The 20,444-nt window shown below is 40.9% G+C and overlaps 1 protein-coding gene across 2 annotated transcripts in view; it reads right to left on the bottom strand.

The window, feature by feature from the left end:
- LOC100749721 (zwei Ig domain protein zig-8-like) overlaps window positions 1-20,444 on the bottom strand; it is a 59,611-nt gene that overhangs the window by 19,838 nt on the left and 19,329 nt on the right. For both annotated transcript variants that reach the window (XM_003491089.3, XM_024368993.1), the window contains exons 3-4: window positions 7,434-7,603; window positions 2,608-2,818 (exon numbers count right to left, since the gene is read on the bottom strand). In XM_003491089.3, the coding sequence (XP_003491137.1) occupies window positions 2,608-2,818; window positions 7,434-7,603 (381 nt within the window). The remainder of the gene's footprint in view (window positions 1-2,607; window positions 2,819-7,433; window positions 7,604-20,444) is intronic.

The following is a 20,444-nucleotide window of genomic DNA, read 5'->3' as shown; positions in this document are numbered from 1 at the left end:
TTCGCTCCTTGCTTCTTAGCGGCGTTGTCTGCTTCCATCTCGATATACAGCTATTTCTTTCTACCAGTAAGCACGAAGCAACGAATATTCTTAAAACTACGCAGACTATCTCGATCCAACTCGTATCCACGGTTTCCATTTCGCGACTGATTATAGTTATTTTTTCGTTCGACTTTGTTTCTGTACTTTACGATTCCATTCGCGGAATATGTATCTTCTACGACTAGAAATTCGCGAGGGAGAGAGAGCTTTTCTTAAACGTTACAAGGAAACGAGGAAAGTTTACAATTTCTATCGACCTTATTTTCGCGATTCGATTTCATAGGATTTCCTATAAGTTGGAAGAATCGGAACTGTAACGCTATAACCGCGACAGATCGCCAGACGCTTAAATTCCATCGTATCCAGCCGAATCGATAACGATCTACATGCGTATACGTATATGTACGCGATTCTTTTCGTTTCCACTAGGCTACGTTTTGTTCCCGAATCATCGGTATATCCGGTTCGATCTCCAGGGTTGGCGATCGATCAACGTCACCGGCTATTATCGGACCTCGACCGGTTGCTACAGGCTAAAATCCCGCAGACCGAACAAAAGAAAAAAGAAATCAAGCGATTGTTTCTAGCGTTACAAGGATCCGTATATCTTAGGACTTACCGCTCTTACGAGTTTCACGACTTCCACCTGACGAGGACAAGGAAATAGCAGGAAGACTCTTTCGGACGTCGAGTATCGAACGATGTTTTGCAAAGGCGAGTCACGCAGCGGGACAATTATCGTCGAGGCTAATGAACCTACTGCTCGTGAAAAGAAAGGAAAGAGGAAAAATCGCCAGAATCCTCTCTTGATATTCTTTCCTTCCTATCTATCCACTCTATCCATTCTATCGGATCAACCATTACCTCCACTTCTTCTTCTTCTTTTAGTTTTCGCTACTTTCCTTCCGACCTTTGACTCTTGTGCCTTTCCTTTATCACGAAGAAGCCGAAGAACCTACGATATTTTCCGGTGTCGTTCGAATTAGCTACGTTCAGGTAATTCTTCTTAAAGACGAAAACACAGAACATGTAACGAACGTTAGCGTGCTAATTTACAATCCCCAAATGCCCTTACAGAACTTGCATTCCTTCGCAAAACTTTCGCCTCTAGTGGTACATACATTCCTTGCAGAAACTATCATTCGGTAGTCACTTGAGTTGTACAGAAAGTAATCAAGATGAGATTTCCGATTTGTAGCTAGAAATAAATTATCGTTTGGAATAATTTTAAGCGATAATCGATTCCACGACCTCTCAGAACGGGAGATGTTTAGAATCAATTATGAAAGTACATTGCGCTTGTAATCGTAACAAACGTAAATAAATGCATCCAGACTGCAAAATAATCTACCAGAGCGACAGGGGGTTGTTAGGGGTTTTTGAGGTCACTGAAGCCGAAAATCAGGGTTGCTTTTTACAATTTGATACTCTTAACCTACCGTGTATGCTTTGTTCCGTATACATTTGACGTATGTAAATCGCGAGTAATCAGGTTCGATCGTGCCGATTAGATCGTGATCCAAGCGACGGAACATTGCTTTCTTTACCGCTTATCGCTCTGTATGATCGTAGTTTTGCGCGGATTTCTACGATTAAGATTTTCTCCGGCCAAATATTCGTACGGCGGAATTTTCAACACCGTTCGTTTCTATGACAAACGACCCTCGTTTCCGGCTTCAGCGACCCAAAACACCCTTGAAAAGGCGCATTCGGATAACAAATTTTGCAGCCCGAACATACACTTTGTCCAGAAGCTTTACATATTTCACGCGTTCGAGTGACTATAAGAATATCGGGGTGATCTTTCGTTCCATCAAACACGATATCTGCTATAAAGATTAATCTAGCTTGTAAGAAAGAAACGTCTTGCCGTAAAATTCTTCGGTTCGATGACAATGATTGCGAGCAAATAATTACAACTATGTCACGATCCACCAGGGAAAATTTCCTCCAAATTAATAGATGGTTTCGTCAGACAGCATCAGAGTGTAGGTTGGACGATGTTTCCGCATTGTCATTACGGTGTTTATACCTGCGGAAGATTCCATATCCTCTATCCCTCCCTTCTCGTCGCGTTGCTTGAACGTCGCTCGATACAAGCTCTTACTAGCTCGTATAATTACGTTGCTAGAATAATAACGCGTTTCCTTTCATGTAACCGTCGTCGCGTGTACGATTAAGCCGCCGATACGTACGCGATTGCCGCGATATCTGTTTGGTTACAAAGTCTGGGACGATAAGTCTGCCCTTAAGTTACGATATTCGCGCAGTAATTTCGCCCGCAACACCTCGCGTCGTTCGTTAAAACGAGAAAACCGAGCTCGCCTCTATCCGAGTTTTCGTCCTCGAGGTTTGCTTACGACGTGATGCGAGTCAAACTTTTGTACGTAGCCGCGCGCCTGTGCGCTGGGTAAGCAATTCTATGCATTAGTGTCACGTAGAAAACGTTTGCGAGAAAAGTTATTCGATTTAAGCGGACCAGCATGGAAGAAGTTGGTTCGAGTAATTCGCGATGGTAATTTAATTAGAGTAACAGAGTTCTATTCGGATTAAAGGATATCTTACCGACCACGTTGAGATGAACAGAGTATCCGATGGGAGGAGTTGTGGATATTTGGCACTCGTAAATACCAGAATCCTTCTTCTGAGGATATCGTATCCTTAATGTCCATTCTTCCGTGTGCGGCGTATGCATCGCCTCGAAACGTTGATCGCTCGTGTAAGTGTACCGACCGATCGTCAGCAGGTGAATATCTCGATGCCTTACCCACGAAACCTAAAATCAACGAAACGAATATTTCTTAAACGTTTTCCTCAACGCTTAAAATAAGTAGCGATTACGCTACGAGGTTTCTCGTTCTCTTCGTCCTTCGCGAGGAAGGAAATACGCCTGACAAATAACGCGTACATATTCCTTTTATCACAGTATCCACATTAACCATAGGAAACAAATCTAATTAGCGCGATTGTTCTTAGCAAAGTTACATCGCCAGTGAATAAACGTAAACATCATTGTACGCTCGACTAAAAGCATACCGCTATTTCATCGCTAACCTCGATTATATTATCGTGATATTAGTCTGTTCATTTTTGGGGTAGGTAGGTTACGGGACCGAGTATAAACGTACGAAAAAGAAAGAAAACAGGTACGCTCTTAGCCACTGTGTTTTCATTTGGAACGGTTGGCTAAGCTAATCTAACCCGCGCCAAACTGTGCACGCGACAAAAGTCGAACGAACCACGTTCCGGAGATTAATGGGCCACCTAAAATTCAAAAATGATTACACGCGAAACGATCCGCTTACGTGCTTTTTCCAGGTTGTGACATCGTAAACATTGCCACACGAGTATCGACAAAACCATACGGCGAAACGTACTTACGTACGTGTATATTCACCATTTTTCCTAACAAAAGATATACTCTACGTATATTCATTTTTCCCAGACACGCTTCGCTACATCGCGCGAGTTAATTTCCTTTGCATTTTTCCTTCGCTTTACTTACCGTTTAACGCTCTCCGATGATACGTTTAAAGATTCAGTAACAATTTCGTAAAAATTGAAAGAAAAAGTTGTAAAGGCAGCGATTCCTTGGATTTTTACGATTCGACGGTTCGAAGAAGAAAATTAACTCGATATCGCGTAAGAAAGTTTTCTGCGACGCGCACCTTGCTCGAATTTCTTTCGAACAAGTCGTTTTTCAAGGCTTTACGAGCGAGACAGTGCCAGCGTTAAAAAGTCGTATCCAAAGATAATGCGGGATGCGAAGCACGTTGCATTATATTTCGCTTGACATCTTTCGACATCGGCTTATTACCGGTTGCGCACCCTTTTTTATAACATTGGATCCTACAATTTCTGCTTCTCCCCTTTTCCTCCCTCTAGCACCTGCTCGCGCTGTTACACCATTACTTTTCAGCCCAAAGCCGTTAAGCTTACACGTCATTCCTTCTTTATAGATACAATCCATCGTTTACTTTACGGAATCGTTCTATTTTCTATCAGCGGCAGGCTACGTCGTTAATCTCGCGCGATTCGTTGGTTCGCGTCACTTACGAATCAATCCTTTTACGACTACCGTACGAGTGAAACTGTTCTCTCCGTGTTTGTTTAATTCACGAGCAAAGTACGTTTACTTCAAATGGGTTATCTCGCGCACGAGTTAAAGTAACTTTCGTCATTTTTGCGACGTTTTCCCACGAATTGCCCACGCTCCTCGTTAGTCATTTATTCTTCGCTAGCAACTAACGTATCGCGCGGACACGATGCTTTCGGCTGTATAAACCTGATTGCCAGAATCAGCGTGTCACAGCCGAGTCTCGAACTCGTAGGATACATTTTTAGCTTTAAAGTTTTTACAATTACCTCTATCCTTCCGGAATTCGTTACAGGCTTATATACTTTCGCCGGTTTATTACAACGGAATAAAGGAGAACTACTGTATTTGCATTACCTCGAAAGTTACGTCGTAAATTACGTCTTTCCTAATGAAAATTTAACGGCACACCGTATAGTTGTACCGATATTTTGCTTGCTAGAAACATTCCGTCATAACCATTATTCTATTTTTTACGGAACAGTATACTATCGAGAGTAAGGAGCGGAGAAGCAAGCTGATTTTTTAAATACGTCGTGGAATAATTTACTTCCCATCTGAATCGTCGAATACAAAGTAGTAGACAGTGGTATAAAAGCTTGTTACTACGCAAAATTTGTCATGACAACATCCACAATTAGCCACGATAACAGGTATACGGAAAATTGTAAAAATATTCCAAGATGATTCTTATTCGGATATGGGATAAGCAAATCGATAAAGTTTCAACGAGGAGTGTGCAAGATGACGTAAAGCAAGTTCGGTTGACGCCGCGAGCTTCTCCGTACCGTTGATCGGAACGAAATCTAGTCGATAACGTTGGTACTCGAGTTATTTCCCTTTCGAAGCATGAATCGACCTTAGCGACTGCTTTATTAAATTATAAAAATTAATTTAATAGATTACGCTTGGTCATTTGATCTGCGGCCGAGCAATCGTCACAAATCTCTGTACGCGATCCGCACGCGATTTTGCATCCGACCCTATTTCCTATGTCCCTGTAATATCCGACGTACAAACGAACCGATAGCGCTCGTTTAACGCTTTATGATTTACGAATGGAAGCTAACGATGTACGTATTTCGTTCTTCCTACCAACGCTATTTCGATTCCAGTTGATTCTTTTATTTTACGGCGATTACGAAATCTCGGTTACGAACTCAAGCAGGACACCAGAGACTTTATGAAAATATATAAAATTACGAAATTAGGAACAAAAATATATTCGAGTTATTAAACGTTATAACGTTGGACGAAAGAGATAGAATTCGCATAGGTTTCGGAATAGGAAATCATCTGGCTGCCAACGTAAGTGTAGCAGCGCAAAAGACACGCCAAGCTCGTACATATTTCATCATTTACTACGAATACTGTTATACAGCTTAAGGTTACCATTACGTAAATACACGAATTTCCTAGTAACCGTCTGAAACCGACTTTATAAAACTGAAATTACGTTTAGATTTCATGTAATATTTCTAAATCTGTTACGCCCATATCGATAAAAAGATAAGTATCTTTATTCCGTACAATATTACAAGAAATTATTCTTCGTGTTCCTCAAACTTCCTGCTATTTAATTTTAATTTTGAAATATTATATTCAACATACGCGTAATTAGTAATTAACGTGCATTAGCGGAATTGAGAGATACGCTATGCGGTACGGTAATATAGTGTGCGCAGCTCGAAAATTCGTTTATCTAGACCCATTTATAAATTAATACGTGTCATGAGATTAAATAAAAAAGTAACTATGTACACATGTAATACATAATTTATATCGGCACGCAAACGATATGGAAATGAATAGATACAAACTGCTTCGTCCACCTTAGACTTTAGACGCGGCATTTACGATGTGAATAAAATCAACTATGTATTCGCTCTTTCTAACGTATACGTCGTACACATCGACGTGTGTTTGCTCTCAAACAAATATCGCGAATCGAAGCTACGACGTTCTTCGCTTCGGATTAACTCCGGAGTTTTCAACAGAAGTGTTTGCACCTGCTTTGGAAACGTCGCATGTGCGAACCTTCGTGTATTCAGCAAAAGAGACCAATTTTTAAGGTAAATACAGTTTTTGAAGCACGACGGAAAGCGAAGCGGTGCCAAGTAAACTTTTCTCCTCGGAATATCGTCTTTTAATCAATCAGTTTCCACGTGTAACTTTGCCGGGTTGAAAAATCTCGACTTTACTCGTGTCGTCGTTACATGGACGTAATTGTACGATATCGTCGAAACGTACTAGTCAATACGCACGTACGTAGTCTTGTTGCGGTTATACGCTATACACACGCGTTTTGCATACGGATGAAATTGCAGACGAAAAACGTAACACGCTGTATTCGTCCGATTTGTAACGGTCTACAAACGCGTTTTCTCTTCTTCCGGTTAATAAACTCGATCGATCGATAAATGCGTAAGACGCGTCGTACGCGCATTGAACATCGATCGATTATTTCACCGCAATTCGCAAGTAATCGACAGCGAAGAATTTTCTAAGATTATCCGTCTAATTCAGGTCGCAATAGCGCAAATTGAAATTCGGTCCGATGAAACGTAACTGGAATAACGAGCCGCCTTTCGATGTGGTAAATTCATCTCTGTCGATCTCTGACGACAAACGGAATTGCGCAAACAATCGTTTAGAAACGTTTCACGATCCCTTCGCGACACCGTAATTCGCGGATTAATTCGACGCTACGAAGCGTTCCATTCGACCACTATCAGCGAAATGTTGACGTTTTAGCCGATTTCATGCCACTCTTGGGACCGTACGCGTGCCACGCAAACAAATCGGTTGACCCAGCACGCGTGATGTTTGACGTCTCGTTTATCGACTGGCTGGTTATACATGCCGATTTCGTGAACCGGCCCTTGCGTTTGAAACGTTGCGTTACCCCCGCTGTCAGAATCATACGCGTGTGCGCCTTTGACGCTAATTCTGACTTTTCGATAATCACGATATCTACGTCGTTGCTTCAACAACTCGAGACATTTATACGTCGGTATATCGGTCGTACAAGTACAAAGATGGAAAACAAGCGTCAGGTTTATTTCTGAAAGGTAAAAGTAGAGCAAAGGCGGAAGATTTATAAGCTCTCGAAATACGATAAGAAAAGGGTGCATTCCCTGGGAAATCGATTTGGACGAGATTGTCTTTAATCATCGACTACGTGTTCGTAACTATCGTCACGATATTTTTTTGTTGTTTATTTACCTATTCCGTTAAAACGCAACGTTAAGTCTAATAATTCTAAGTTAACGAGTCAATAACCAAAGGTACTTACGGTTCTGTTTCCGAGGTTTTTCACTCTACAAACGAGCTGGATGGTTTTCCCAACCAGGCCCGTCATGTTCGACGGAACCGACGTATCAAAGTAAGGATTCGAATCTTGTTGCGTCAGCCATTCTTGAAAAGTATCGGTTTCGATTAAGCGAGTACTGTGCACAGCTTCTTCTGAAACCAAAAACGTAAAAAAAATTGTAAAAAAGATTGCGATTTTCAGAAGCGAATCCTTGGAACTGTATCTTATAGACGATAGCGAGCTAACGACGCGATCGAAGGTTTCGATATGTCGCTTCGTAGCCAGATTTTTCGCAAGTATCGATTCGAGAACACATATCAAATACGCTCGACTCTCTTATACCACGGTACTCTGAAAACACGGTTTCGATATAACACGGTGCAAAAATTACGACAGGATCCCATATAGCGTACGATTTAATAAATTTGGACCATCCTCGTATAGCACGAACGTTTCCACCGCGCGGTTTTGATTTCGCTTAACAAGGTTTCGATACAACGGCGAACGAATTAACCGTGTTATAGAAGGGTCGACTGTATCACGAAACAGATCTTGCGAATAACTCTCGTCGATGCTTCGTCCTTTTTCGTGTTTCCTCCCATCTACGTATTTTACGTCAGGTATAGCGTTTCTACTTTTATCGCGTGCATGGATTTTCTTTTTAATCCCCTTTTTTGTTCTTTTCTTTTTGACCGTTTTACTTTGTTGTGCCCTGTAATTACGCAAGGTAACCGGCGGCGCGCAACCCTTCGGACTCGTGAAAAATAATTTTCTCGCTCGGCCGCTAGTCGCATTTATTAAAATTAGATCGCGTCAAAGGGAAGTAGCGAGCGATAATATACTTGCAACCATGTGTACATGCACCAGTAACTATACTTTAATAACATTGTCAGCAATTCTACGGCGTTGAAAAATATTCGCAGGCATGGAATCGATAAAGTCGCTCTAAAAAATTGAAGCCCAGATTCCGTGGCTTTATCACCGAGTTTTAAAGTCAAAAATATCCGAGTACCACAAAGGCAAAGCCTTTCAGCGTTGCGTGGAAAATTTGAGAACGCAGTGTGGTACATGTCGATGTTTTTTAGGCAACTTTTACCAGTAAGCAAAATACGTATCAGTCAAATGGCAACAAATTTTTGGGAAAACTCTAAGCAACGGTGAAAAATTGGAAACGGGGTCGCGCACGCCGAATCTATCGACTTCCTACTGACGTAATCTTCGAAAGATCTTTGAATAATAGTGGCAACTTTGTCGACGAGTCGAAACGCCAAGCATCCTAGTATCGTTGTATGAGAACGTTTTGTCAAGAACATCGAAGGCCGAACGTATTCTCCGTCCTTTATGATTAACATCCTTACGTCGAGCGAAGCGCTTCGATCGTCGCAAGAACAACGGATAAAGTCGTCGAACGGGAAAAAGTTTATTGCAAGTGTAACGGCGTATTGCAGGATTCGGAAACTGCGCAATTTATACGCGTAATTCGGACGAAGCAACGAGCCCTACCAATCGCTCCGGAACGCATGAATAACCGAATGGTCCTCGCGGAGCCGAGTGGCTCGAAAGTACACCGTGGGACGGCTGGCGCATAACTATCCTGTTCCTGGTGTTCCTGCACTGCGGCAAATACGATCCCGTTCGCACGAGTGCAGGTAACTGCGTGTACGGACGCGTACATCTGCCATAAAATCGGATGAACGCATTTTACCGGAAATAGTCGTCTCGAAAGATTCGTTGGACCTTCGTGCATGTTATATCCTTCTATACATGTACGATAATACAGATGCGTATATGTGCGTAACATATGCACTTATATGTGCAACTAGCGCAGCAGTTCCTTCGAAAATAAGTCGTTACTTGGCATTTTATATCTACCTACGTCTTAAATATTTTGGTCCTACGGAAACACGAAATACGTACGTACGTAGAATTTTATCTTGCATCGAACCGAAATCGGTTTAATACAATTGAAAATATCGATCAGCGTTTTAATTACATATCGTCTTTCTTGCCGAATCGAAACGCTTGTAATTAAAATTGCAATTCGTCGTTAACGATAATTTATACAGGGTGGTTGGTAACTGGTAAAGTGGTAGCTGGTAACTGGTATTAAAAAAAAATTTTTATTCTATATTTTTGACTTCTTGTTTCGCGTAGAATCATCCTCTTTTCGCTTGTACCACCAGTTACCAACTACCCTGTATAATAACATTCGTATAACAACGTTGTTTCCATGAAAATCGTACGCACAGAGAAGAACGTTGCTCGTAACGATGTAAGGAAGTTCCTTTTTTAAAGTCACATATCGAACGCAATTCAGCCGTTAACGAAACCGACCCTTCAAGAAAAAACCATCAAGCGACTTGTCACGAGCAATTTCGTTTCTTGGTACAAAAAATGACGAGGAAAATCTTATTAGAGCACCTTATCTTCCTATATCACAGTTTCGATGTTTCGATATTTTTCTATTTGTTCGGTTTTCGTACGAGATCGATCAGCCGGAATTCGCGCGAAACATTTCCTCGCTTCGTACTCGCGACAGCTACGTTGATTAACCGTTTTGAAATGCCTACAAAGTATCCCTCTCGTTCCTGATCGCCGTGTCACGGCGTACGATCAGATTTAAGAGGGAAAATACTGCTCAGCCAGACGAATTAATCAATCACCGAACGACAAAAATTACGACCGACCGTAGAAACGTGTTGCAGAATATTCGCATGCGCCGCCCCTTTAATCCGAATATTATATTTTTCCGTTCGATCCTCGCTAACTCACGTTATAATAATATTTACGTTATCCCATTGCGTTAACTCTCGCAGAAAGTAACGATTTCCGTGTTTTAATTACTCGAACGATTACGTTTATTCGATCAAAACAGGACGCCGAAGGTCTTATCGATTAACGCATCAATTTACCGTGGCACGTTTCACCGAGACTATGGTAGTTTTGCAAATACGCCTCAGTTTCGCCACAGGCAGCTCCTTATTTCATAAAGATAGCAAAAGTTGAAAGTGTTAACGATAATACTTTAATCGCCGCAAGGACGCGCGGCTTGTTTAATATAGTATGCGCGTCGTGTCGCCATTAAAGCGTTAATTAACTTGATTGTCTCCATGAAGGGGATATCAACCCTTCTATTTCTTTTCGTGGTATTAATCTCGTATAATCCGCGCGCTTCAAAACCAGATATCGAGCTTTGACTTACATTTACATTTATTTATTTTCCATTTCATTCCCATTTACATTTATACGATTATAGCGATACGGTCATAGAAACGATTTCTATATTCGTTTCAATCGCATTGTTTTTCCTTCGGTAATTAATCGACAACTTTGAATAAGAATTTTAGTATTTGAATTTGCACGAGGAAAAATCTCCTAGCTACTAGCAAAAGTTTTTTTTAAATTCTTTATTTGTATAATGTCAGATAATAACAAAGATTTTCAACGATTTGTATTAATTTACGCGACAGCGAGGCTCCGATATATGTCGGATAAATAGTTTGTTGAAGATATTTGAAATACGCGTGATGCGGGTATTAAAGTACGCGAATAATTCTCAAAGAAAGGGATGATAGATAGGACGCTTTGGTAGATTTGATCGACAGCAAAAGATATTACAGTAGGCACATTTGTTTTGTCAACTATTCGCCTTTAATACGAAATCAAGCGAAAAAGTAAATTACCAGGCCACAGCATTTAGGATGGGAATATTTATCTTGGAAATTGCATCGAGATGTCGGCACCCTCGTAGAACCTCACGAAATACATTTATCAGGTTAAAAGGGTTAGGGGACGCGGGAAAAAGGGAAAGGGCGTCGTGACAGATATAATATACGATCCCTTAAAGATATTTACCGTAATAAACTCGCCTAGGCCTCCACCTAGATCGAACGAACACTCGAAAATTAACCCCTTCTATTTATTTGTCGGCCAGATCCACGCTTTTACGATTACTTGGTAAATTATTTGCGCCATTCCCAGCTCGTACGAGTCACCGGAAAAGCCATCTCGGCCGCGTTCTTTCATTCCAGAAGAAACCACCCTCTAGGAGAACCGAGGGATTTCTTGCTTCTCGATGATTCGTTCGAACGGAATAGAATACGGCCGAAGAACTTCTCCGGAAATAAGCATCGAAGATAATTCGTTTGGAAAATAATTGTCGTTTTTTCTCTCTTTTGTAACGATAATAGCCACGACAGACGCGTCGTTAGTTCGTTCATGCGATCGAACCGTTCGCCTTGACGAACTTCTGCGTTTAATCATTTCGTCTGTACACCGCAGAAATTTCCGCACAATATCCATGGAATGTCAATTATCGGAATATCTATTAACCAAACTCTCGATTATTCGAATCGTCCGTCAATAGGCTGAATGATCAACTACCGACTATCGCTACCTATCGCTTCGAACCAATCGATCATCACGTTCTTCCTTTATTTTTTTCCAATGAGTTTCTCGATTGGACAGCCCGTTTCATACTTGGTGATCGCATGGAAAATATACATGTATACTGTATATACCGTCTTTATTACTACAGGCGATGATGATAAATGGGGATAAGTCCCTATTGGTGCGCATAAGTTTAAACGCAGAACGTTTACATTGAACGCAAACACGTATACGACGAACGAGTCGCATACTTTACAAGATTACCAGATCGGAATTTCCGAAGCTACAGATCCTAGTACCAAAATAATCTAAACGCAGGCTACGAATTAACCAATAAGTATGAGTAGCGTGATGGGAGAAAAATGGCGAGAAATGCGTGAACCTAAAAGATCCGGTGGGGTCATGGAGATGCAACGACTAAAACAGTTGCAGGCAACGAGTAACGCTACTAGTAATCTTCAAAAAGGAATAATAAATCCGCCAGAATCCTCGTTGACTCGAACGATCCAGTAGATTTAGCAGGGACATGGTTTTTACGAGCTTAAGTAGGGTGCAGTATTCAACGTATATTCCCCGAAGAACGTATACAATAGCTCTTTCTATAGGTGTCAAACCATTTATGTCGCACGAACGCTTCGAGTTACAAAGATCACGTTGCAACAAAATACAATTACGAAGGCACGATATCAGTTTGAAAATCTTTAGGTCACCGACAAACGGTAGAAATAGATTGATAAATAGGATAAAGAGAAAAGAATCCAGATACGATGCTTAAGGAACATGAGGAGTTACGTCAATTGGGGCCAAGTACGAGACAACAACGCGCACAATCTGTCTAACAGGTCAAACTGGTCAAATAGGTAGCTCGAGAGCCAAGACAAGCAATCGGACGCAAATACCCATCGACGATAGTTTCGATATCAGAATATCGTGGGCAACAGTACCAATTGCCATATAATGCCATATAATTCCTTGAGACACAAACACGATCGATTTAATCTATATCGCTTGTGTTTGCTAGTCGTAAAAGCTGGACGTAAATAATTTCGAGAAAAATATTTCCCTGGCAATTACGGTATTCAAGTGGAAGAAGGAAATTTTCAGGATCTTTAAAATTTTAAAGAGGAATCCGAGAACGTTGTTATTAGTGGCATATCTCGTTTAACAGTTTTGATCACGAGTAATTCCGCGAAAATGAGATGGCTGGTAGAAGTTTGGAGATTTGTTAAGATGGGGCAGTGTGTTGGAGCACAGTACCTAGATTGTTACTAGAGTGACAGTATCCGCGTAGAGGTTGCAAGAGCCGTAGAAGCTGATCTTCCAGACTCGCAAGGTTTCCTTGTATAACCCGCAAAATTTATAAGCTACTACACTGTTGCCCTACATATTTTAAATTACAAAATTTATTTACGAGCAATATCGAAAACTTTTTGCGTCACGACCTTTTTGCATAATAGTTTACCGCGACGATACTTTAAAATGTAAATTCGCTGTTATCAGAGGGGAAACAGCGGCTGATAATTTCGATCGTTATCGTTACATCGGTAAAAACGTTTCGTTCAAATTGTTTAAAACGGTGTTTTACCTTGTCGCAATTTCCTTCGACACGGTACAAAATAAGCGCGCTCCAACGAACGGAACGAAAACCAAAAACGGGGCGCGTTGATCACGTGGACGTTATAATTTGATCGAAGAACGATTTCGATCTTCGCAAGTTACGTGGCAAATTTCGGCAGGAGAAATCTCTGTTACATAACAATCTAGCGTATCGATGACCTCCAGGGGAGCAGGAAACAAGGGGAGCGTGATGAATTATTAGGAGGATGGCGGTGCGAAAATCTCTCGTCGTAATAAAAGCGATATAGTCCACGAAGGGGAAGAACTCACTTCCGTGCCAGTCAATTCCGTAAAGAACAACAGAGAGGTAAAAGAAGCGAGTACAAAGCGTAACGTTTAGCTGGCTAATGTTTAGACTTTACAAAATAGAGATCGTTTAAACGTCGTATACGACACGATTAAGAATACGTCGATACTCTCCAACGACGGCACGCGAAGTTCGGAAATCGAAGTTCCGTTTGGAAACCGATGCGTCTTTTTTTCCAAGAAACATGTTCGGAAACCGATTTGTTCGAGATGAGAGTCGTTCGATAACCTAGCTTCTACGGCAGTACGGATTGATAATTTCTTTGACGTGCCACGTTTCTTATATGTCAAAAGCAAGGTATTACATATTCGGGTTTCGTAGTAGGGTCATCAACCACGGAGTCCTGAAATCTCGGTACTCCGGTTATATTTTACGACGACTGACCCTTTCGAAACGACTGACCTAGAAACGAATGATCCCGCCTTCTTATCGTATACCCACGACTGGTACGACCCACAATGTACGATCGTATAAGAAGCCTCGTCGAACGACGAAACTTGGCGCAAAAATAACCTGACTGATGTGACTTTTTACGTGCAACAACTCCGGCATTCGAAGCAAGAAGACCACCAATGACGCGGTTAAAACGCATAAGAGTCTGAACCTGATGCTTTAATCGATTAGTAGATTCGATAAATTTTGTCGATACTCGGCGTTCGCTTCTTTTCGCGTGATATCATCGAGCTATTGGTGAATATAACGCGTCTTAGAGTCAACGCCACGCCATTTTTACCTTACGCAGAGAGCAAGTAACGACGACATTCCGCTAAACGTTTTCATTGGATTACAGTGTTTTGGCAACACTGGCAATCTCCAGGAACATTTGGCGAATGGCAATTTTCGCGAATACATAGAACGGAAGAAACCAGACGTTTCGATAAAACAAATCAACAGACCGAGGAGCGAATATTAGCAGAAAATCGACGGTATTCGAGTTCGAAGAGGATCGCGTAACCGGTCGACGAAATTGGATCGGGATGTCTTCGTTTAGCGGAAGAAGCGCCGGGCATCGCGACTTTTCCGTCGTAAAGCTGCGACGTATATCGCCGTTGTAACCAGGAAATATGGGAAAATACAAGCTAGGAAAATGTCTCGGCTTTTAGCGTGTGAACAATATGGCGTGCCGGTGAAACCGGGAACTGTCGGCTGCGTTCAAAAGTTTTATCATTTTTCCTTATTTCGTAAAACTTTTGAACGCTAGCTTGTTCCATCGAGTGTCGCGAGCCTGTTCCCCCTCGTTTATTAACATCGCGACGAGATACTTGATACCTTGTATAAGCCGCTGGCGCGGCTTATTGCACCGTTATAAAACTTTAATATATCTCGTCTGACGTATTGATTAAATAATATTTCTAGCAAAGTGACTTCTTCAAAATTTCGCAAAATTTTTCATAAACGTTTATAGGTCAACGATAGTCGAATAGAACGATGCGAGCTATCTTCCATATTTAATCTTTGGTTTTTACTAAAGAAAAATCGGAAACACAACCGTTTCGGACGATGATAAAACCAACATTTGAACGAAGTAGATGATCGATTAAAATCAAATAAAAGAGGAAAAAGGATAGTGGCTGATAATAAATTTGGTAACCGAATAGAGATGCAGAACGTATATTTGTAGATTATCTATCGATCGTTTGGCGTTATGTAGTCTATTTCCGTGAGTCTCCAAAGCGGTCGAACAGCATCAAGTATTCAAAGAATTCGAACCAAACGAAAACTACAGGAAAGAATTTTGATTTACCGTCGTTTCTAGAAATCCGATAGATACTTGGTTCTATTAAATCTTGGCGTTTACCGTATCGAGCTACCGCTAATTTCTCCTTTCGAAAATAGATTTTAAATTACGTCGATCGGCAATGTGTCACGTTATATATTCATGACGTGACGGATTGTCAAACTTTATCAAAATTTCATTCGCGTTAAAGAGATGTTGAACAATCTCACCCTAAATTGTTTCATTGCTCGATAATTTTATTTATTTTTTAAGTGGTTTATACATAAATAAACATTAAAATATATTTTTTCCAGTATCATAAAATAAGAAAGTGGAAACTAGATCGGATAATAATTCCGAAGGCTACCATCCTGCCGTGTTGTAGCCATTTTGCTTTGCGACCGGCTTTTTACAGGACCACTTAGGTAGTTCATCAATTACTCAAAGACGTCCCACAAAAGATACGCTCTACAACTCGAGTTCCTTGAACTTTTTTCGTGCTATTTGCTTGACATTTTCTTTCAACTCACATATAAGTACGTTATAACATTTCAAACGTAGTAGCAAAAGCTGTCCGACGATAAAACAGTCTTAAAATAAATCTAACAAATTCGAGAATTTAAATATTTTCTATCAGTTTTTTCTCTTGCAAAAATGATAAGTTATTATATATATGTGTATAAATAAAAATGATCACATATATGTATACCGAGCTGCTAAAGCATTTGCTCTTTCTTGCGAGAATAATGTTTAGAGAAAAAGGAAAATTAAAAAATAACGGTATTCGTGGTTTCCATATTGAATTTCAAAGTTTCGAAGAATTTCAATGGAGTAGAGACCGTTATAGTCTATAGGGTAAAATCGAACCACAAAAATGTGAGTTCGAAACGTAAAATAATAAAAACGTTTTTGAAACCACGGACGAGATCGTGGAAATTCTGTCGTTGCATACACTATGACATACAGACTGCGGTATCTTTCAGATTCATATTTCTTAAATCCGTCACAGAACCGCTTACGAACGAAACTTTCGACAAGAAAATTCTCGATCAATCGGTATCGTTACGAGAATACTTTCCCTTTTCTTCTTGTACAAACTGATGGAAATTCGATCAAAGGCGAAAGCTAAAAAGGACCATCCACGTTAGTTGCTATCCACGTATTGCTGAAAATACTCGTACTAATCGACGCTCTGGTATGCTATAAATGTGACTGGATCTCATAAAAGAGACGCGATAGTTTCTTTATTCGCGAATATAAAAGAACAAATAAAGTTATTAAATAACTTTCTTCCAAATAAAATATAGCTATTCTATTAAAACGGCTTAAGCTTCGATTAGCGACAGCTTACTGGAAGTATCGTTAATTTCCATAAAGATCTTTGGCTGATCTTTGGTGAGAGAAAGCCTGGTCTTCAAAAAGAAAAATGTCATTGGCAGTCGCAAAAGTCGTAAGTGGCATTTCCCTTGCGATGCATTTTTTGCGGTTGAATTGCCGGATGGCAAAAAGACTCGAAGATACGAACGCGTTGCACACGTCGATCGTCAGTGTCACACCGCGCCGCGGTTCGCCACGTAGGCGTCTATTTCCGCGGGATTTCAGTCGCTTCTAGGATTTTCGACGTACATCGTCGATTGCGTTCATCCGAACTTTCGTATTCCGAATCGCATTTCCGTCAAATGTCGTTCGATTTTCCTGTTTCTTTTTTTCTTTCGCCGTTCGAAATTTGACAAGCCAATTTGTCCATGGTCGCGCAATTTTTTAACGTATCTCCAAGAACTAGTCACCATATTTTCTTCCGCGATGTTGACAGAAAAAAAATTGATGGAACTGCGTTTCGTAAAGGCAGGTTAAGCGATTTATCGCGCGATACTTGAAGCGCTGACAATGAAATGGTCGATTATCGAAATAAAGACGAGCGTAGTTCTTCAAAATTAACGCCGAATTTTAGTCACGGTTTCCGTAGCAAAATTTTTAAAGCCACGTTTTTCTTTTTTTATCTGCCTTTCGCAACGTCGTTCTTGATGTTTGTATCTCTCTCCGAAACAGGAGCTTCTCTTACCGATGAAAATTGTTTCACGGAGACAGTGCAGAATCAATGCTCAGTTAAAAAGCATTCGTACACGCTGACATTTCCAATTCTAACGTTGAAATTGAGAGACAGGTGAACGATTAGAATTTTATTCGAGTAGCTAAAAACGTACAAAAAGAAAAAGATACACGTGTCGAACGTAGATACCTTTCTTATTTTCCGAAGTCGGTATAAAAAGTAGCCAATATATTTCTGTTCGAGAAATAATTTAACTGAATTCTTCCATTATTCCCTCCCTCCCTATTTTTATCGCTTTTTCCATTAAGTGTATATATAAATGTAAAATTTGGGTCAAGTCAATCAGTTGGGTTCGTTCGGCGTATCTTCATTTAGAAACAAAAGTTTATATTTCCAAAGCAAGACAATGATTTATGTATAAGAAGAGCGGTAGAGTAATACCGCAGGTTCCTAAAAACTTGTAAATACTCGCTTCATAGGTAAAGCCAGCCATCTCTGTTCTTTACATCTATTTCCATTTTATTAAATGGAAACAATGGAAGTAACTCGCACACGTTCGTGTCCTGGCGAAGTTGCAACTGCCGCAGCTCCGTAGGACATTGCAATAACATCACGGAAAGGACAACTACGATCGCACGTCTACTACTCACCTCTTAACGCAATGACGTTGAATAAAATTGTAATATTTTAACTATATTTCAAGCTGACTCTGCTGGTTTGTGTCGCATTTTCACATCGTTCGTAACTTATAAATTATACCATGCATAATAAACTTTAGGTATAGAAATAAAGTAACAACGCTACTCTAAAAGCATTTATTAAACACGTCGCTATTTCGATGCTTATGTTGCTCGTAAATCGTGACGCCGATTGGACCATTTCTTTTTGCCTTGGGACCTTTGCTATGACAGTTGCGCAAAAAAAGCAGCTCTCAGATAAATAATTTTAACGCGAAAGGATCAAAACTGTGCGATCCACTTAACGACTTTCTTCCCGACTGCCTTTCTCGCTTTATGGAAACACGCGGAAAAACACACAGCTTCGCCGAGACTCTGTACCGAGATCACAGGACCGCGCTTACATAGGAAGGAACTTCTTTCCTTTTAAAATCCGTCGACAAAACTGCGTCGACGAAATAATTTTATTCTCTCTGTCGGATGTGATATTTTTACCTCGTCTAGAAATTGTTATCGTCGTGTTTGCCGAGAAGCGTAAAACTTTGATCCGCGGTCTGTTTGAAAGTTTCAAAGGAATATTAATAACTTTACGCTTCCATCGAATTCTTAATTATTATCCTATCGTCGCCACTACAACACTAATTTTACATAAACCAACATTTTTATATGTAAGAAACGTAAATAAAATTGGTTAAATCTGGATTCTAACTACTACGAACGTGGTAATTTTGCTCTACGCTAAATCGATAACTTTGGGAATCATGGGAACACGGTAAGGGCGCTTTAGAGCTGTCGAAACGCGCGATATAAAAATACGTATAACGCGCGTTACAGATCTACCCTGTAACTCGTTTGTGGTTCTATCTTTTTGGCTGGTAATAACGGCGAAAGTCGGTTTATTGGCGCTTTGCCACATAGCGCGCGCGGCAAAAACTCTATGACAGATGAAGTGCACGCTCTCCTTAATACTGCAAAATTCATTTCATCGTTGCGGCTACAGGCAACATCGCGGCCTGGCTCGTTCCCGCCAAGGACCGCCACGGTGTAAAACATTATTCCACATTACTCTTCGCGAACCGGAGAATACCGGATGAATTATTTTGTTGGTTTCTTCGTGCCTGCTCGTACTTGCACACGTACGCGTCCCCATTCGTGCTCTAGTCACCCGCTAATGCCTCAATCGCGGTCACCACGACCCACCACGAAAAGTGGCACTCTAATAATCAAACTTTGAACGCAATACGATTATCCAGTTTCGGTAGAACGTATCGAATATTTGCATGGATAGACGCTTATAAAGACTCGTTATCTTCTCTCGTATAAACTCACTATGGAGTTATATCGCACTTGTTAAAAGCAGATGGTAATAGATAAGGCACTTGCGTCAGTGGGAATACGTTAGAGGAACGAAATTTCGTTCGATCGGTTTTCGCTGTGTTTTCTTCGCAACAGATACTTTTTAAAGACGGTCAGTCGCTTCGAATCGTGCGATACGAAACTTTTATCGAGAGATCGTTTCAACGTTTATCTCGTACAAGACAAATTCAATAATTTCGCGCGCAAATCGAAACTCGCCTAAAAACGGAGATTAAATTATCGGTCCGTCATTCCGTGGGATATTAGACCGATATCCGATTTAACATACGGATGGTAAAAAACGGTCCGGTTAACCGGTTATCGGTTATTCGGTGAATTTAGAAGATCGCCCTTACTCCTATCTCGTTGAATCTTCCCCTTAACTTTCCGGAAATACGCCAGCGTAAATCCATGAATTTATCGGAAATCAAAGTCAAGGCGTTTGAACGAAGATCTGTTGTTGCGCGCGATATGCCGAGAAAATTACCGAGCGATTACATTAAGATTCGAGAAATCGTGAGTTTTTTTTATCAAAGAGCATTTCGCTCTGCGATTGTTTCGCATGGTCGCGTTTGCAGCTGGGGAAATGCGTCTTTTCTTAGGGCGCGATGCGACGCGATCCGAAGCATGGATGCACGATCTAGGGAGGCAGAGCTAATCCAATTGGATAAAAGCGACAGGGGCCGACATCGAATATATCAGAAAAGCTAAAAGACAGAGGGGTTAATACGAAATTGGCGCTGGCCCATCAGCCGCCAAGGGACTACGTTATCCGGAGAATTGGTGCGAGTTATGACGGCAGTCAAACGTTTCTTAACCGTCTTCTCAGCTGCCGAACGGAGTTTCCTAAAACCCGAACCCTCTGTATGCGAAGAGGAAT

This window comes from Bombus impatiens, unplaced genomic scaffold (assembly GCF_000188095.3).
Source record: "Bombus impatiens unplaced genomic scaffold, BIMP_2.2 scf_0504, whole genome shotgun sequence".
NCBI classification, from domain to species: domain Eukaryota; kingdom Metazoa; phylum Arthropoda; class Insecta; order Hymenoptera; family Apidae; genus Bombus; species Bombus impatiens.
This window is presented reverse-complemented; position numbering and strand designations above follow the sequence as displayed.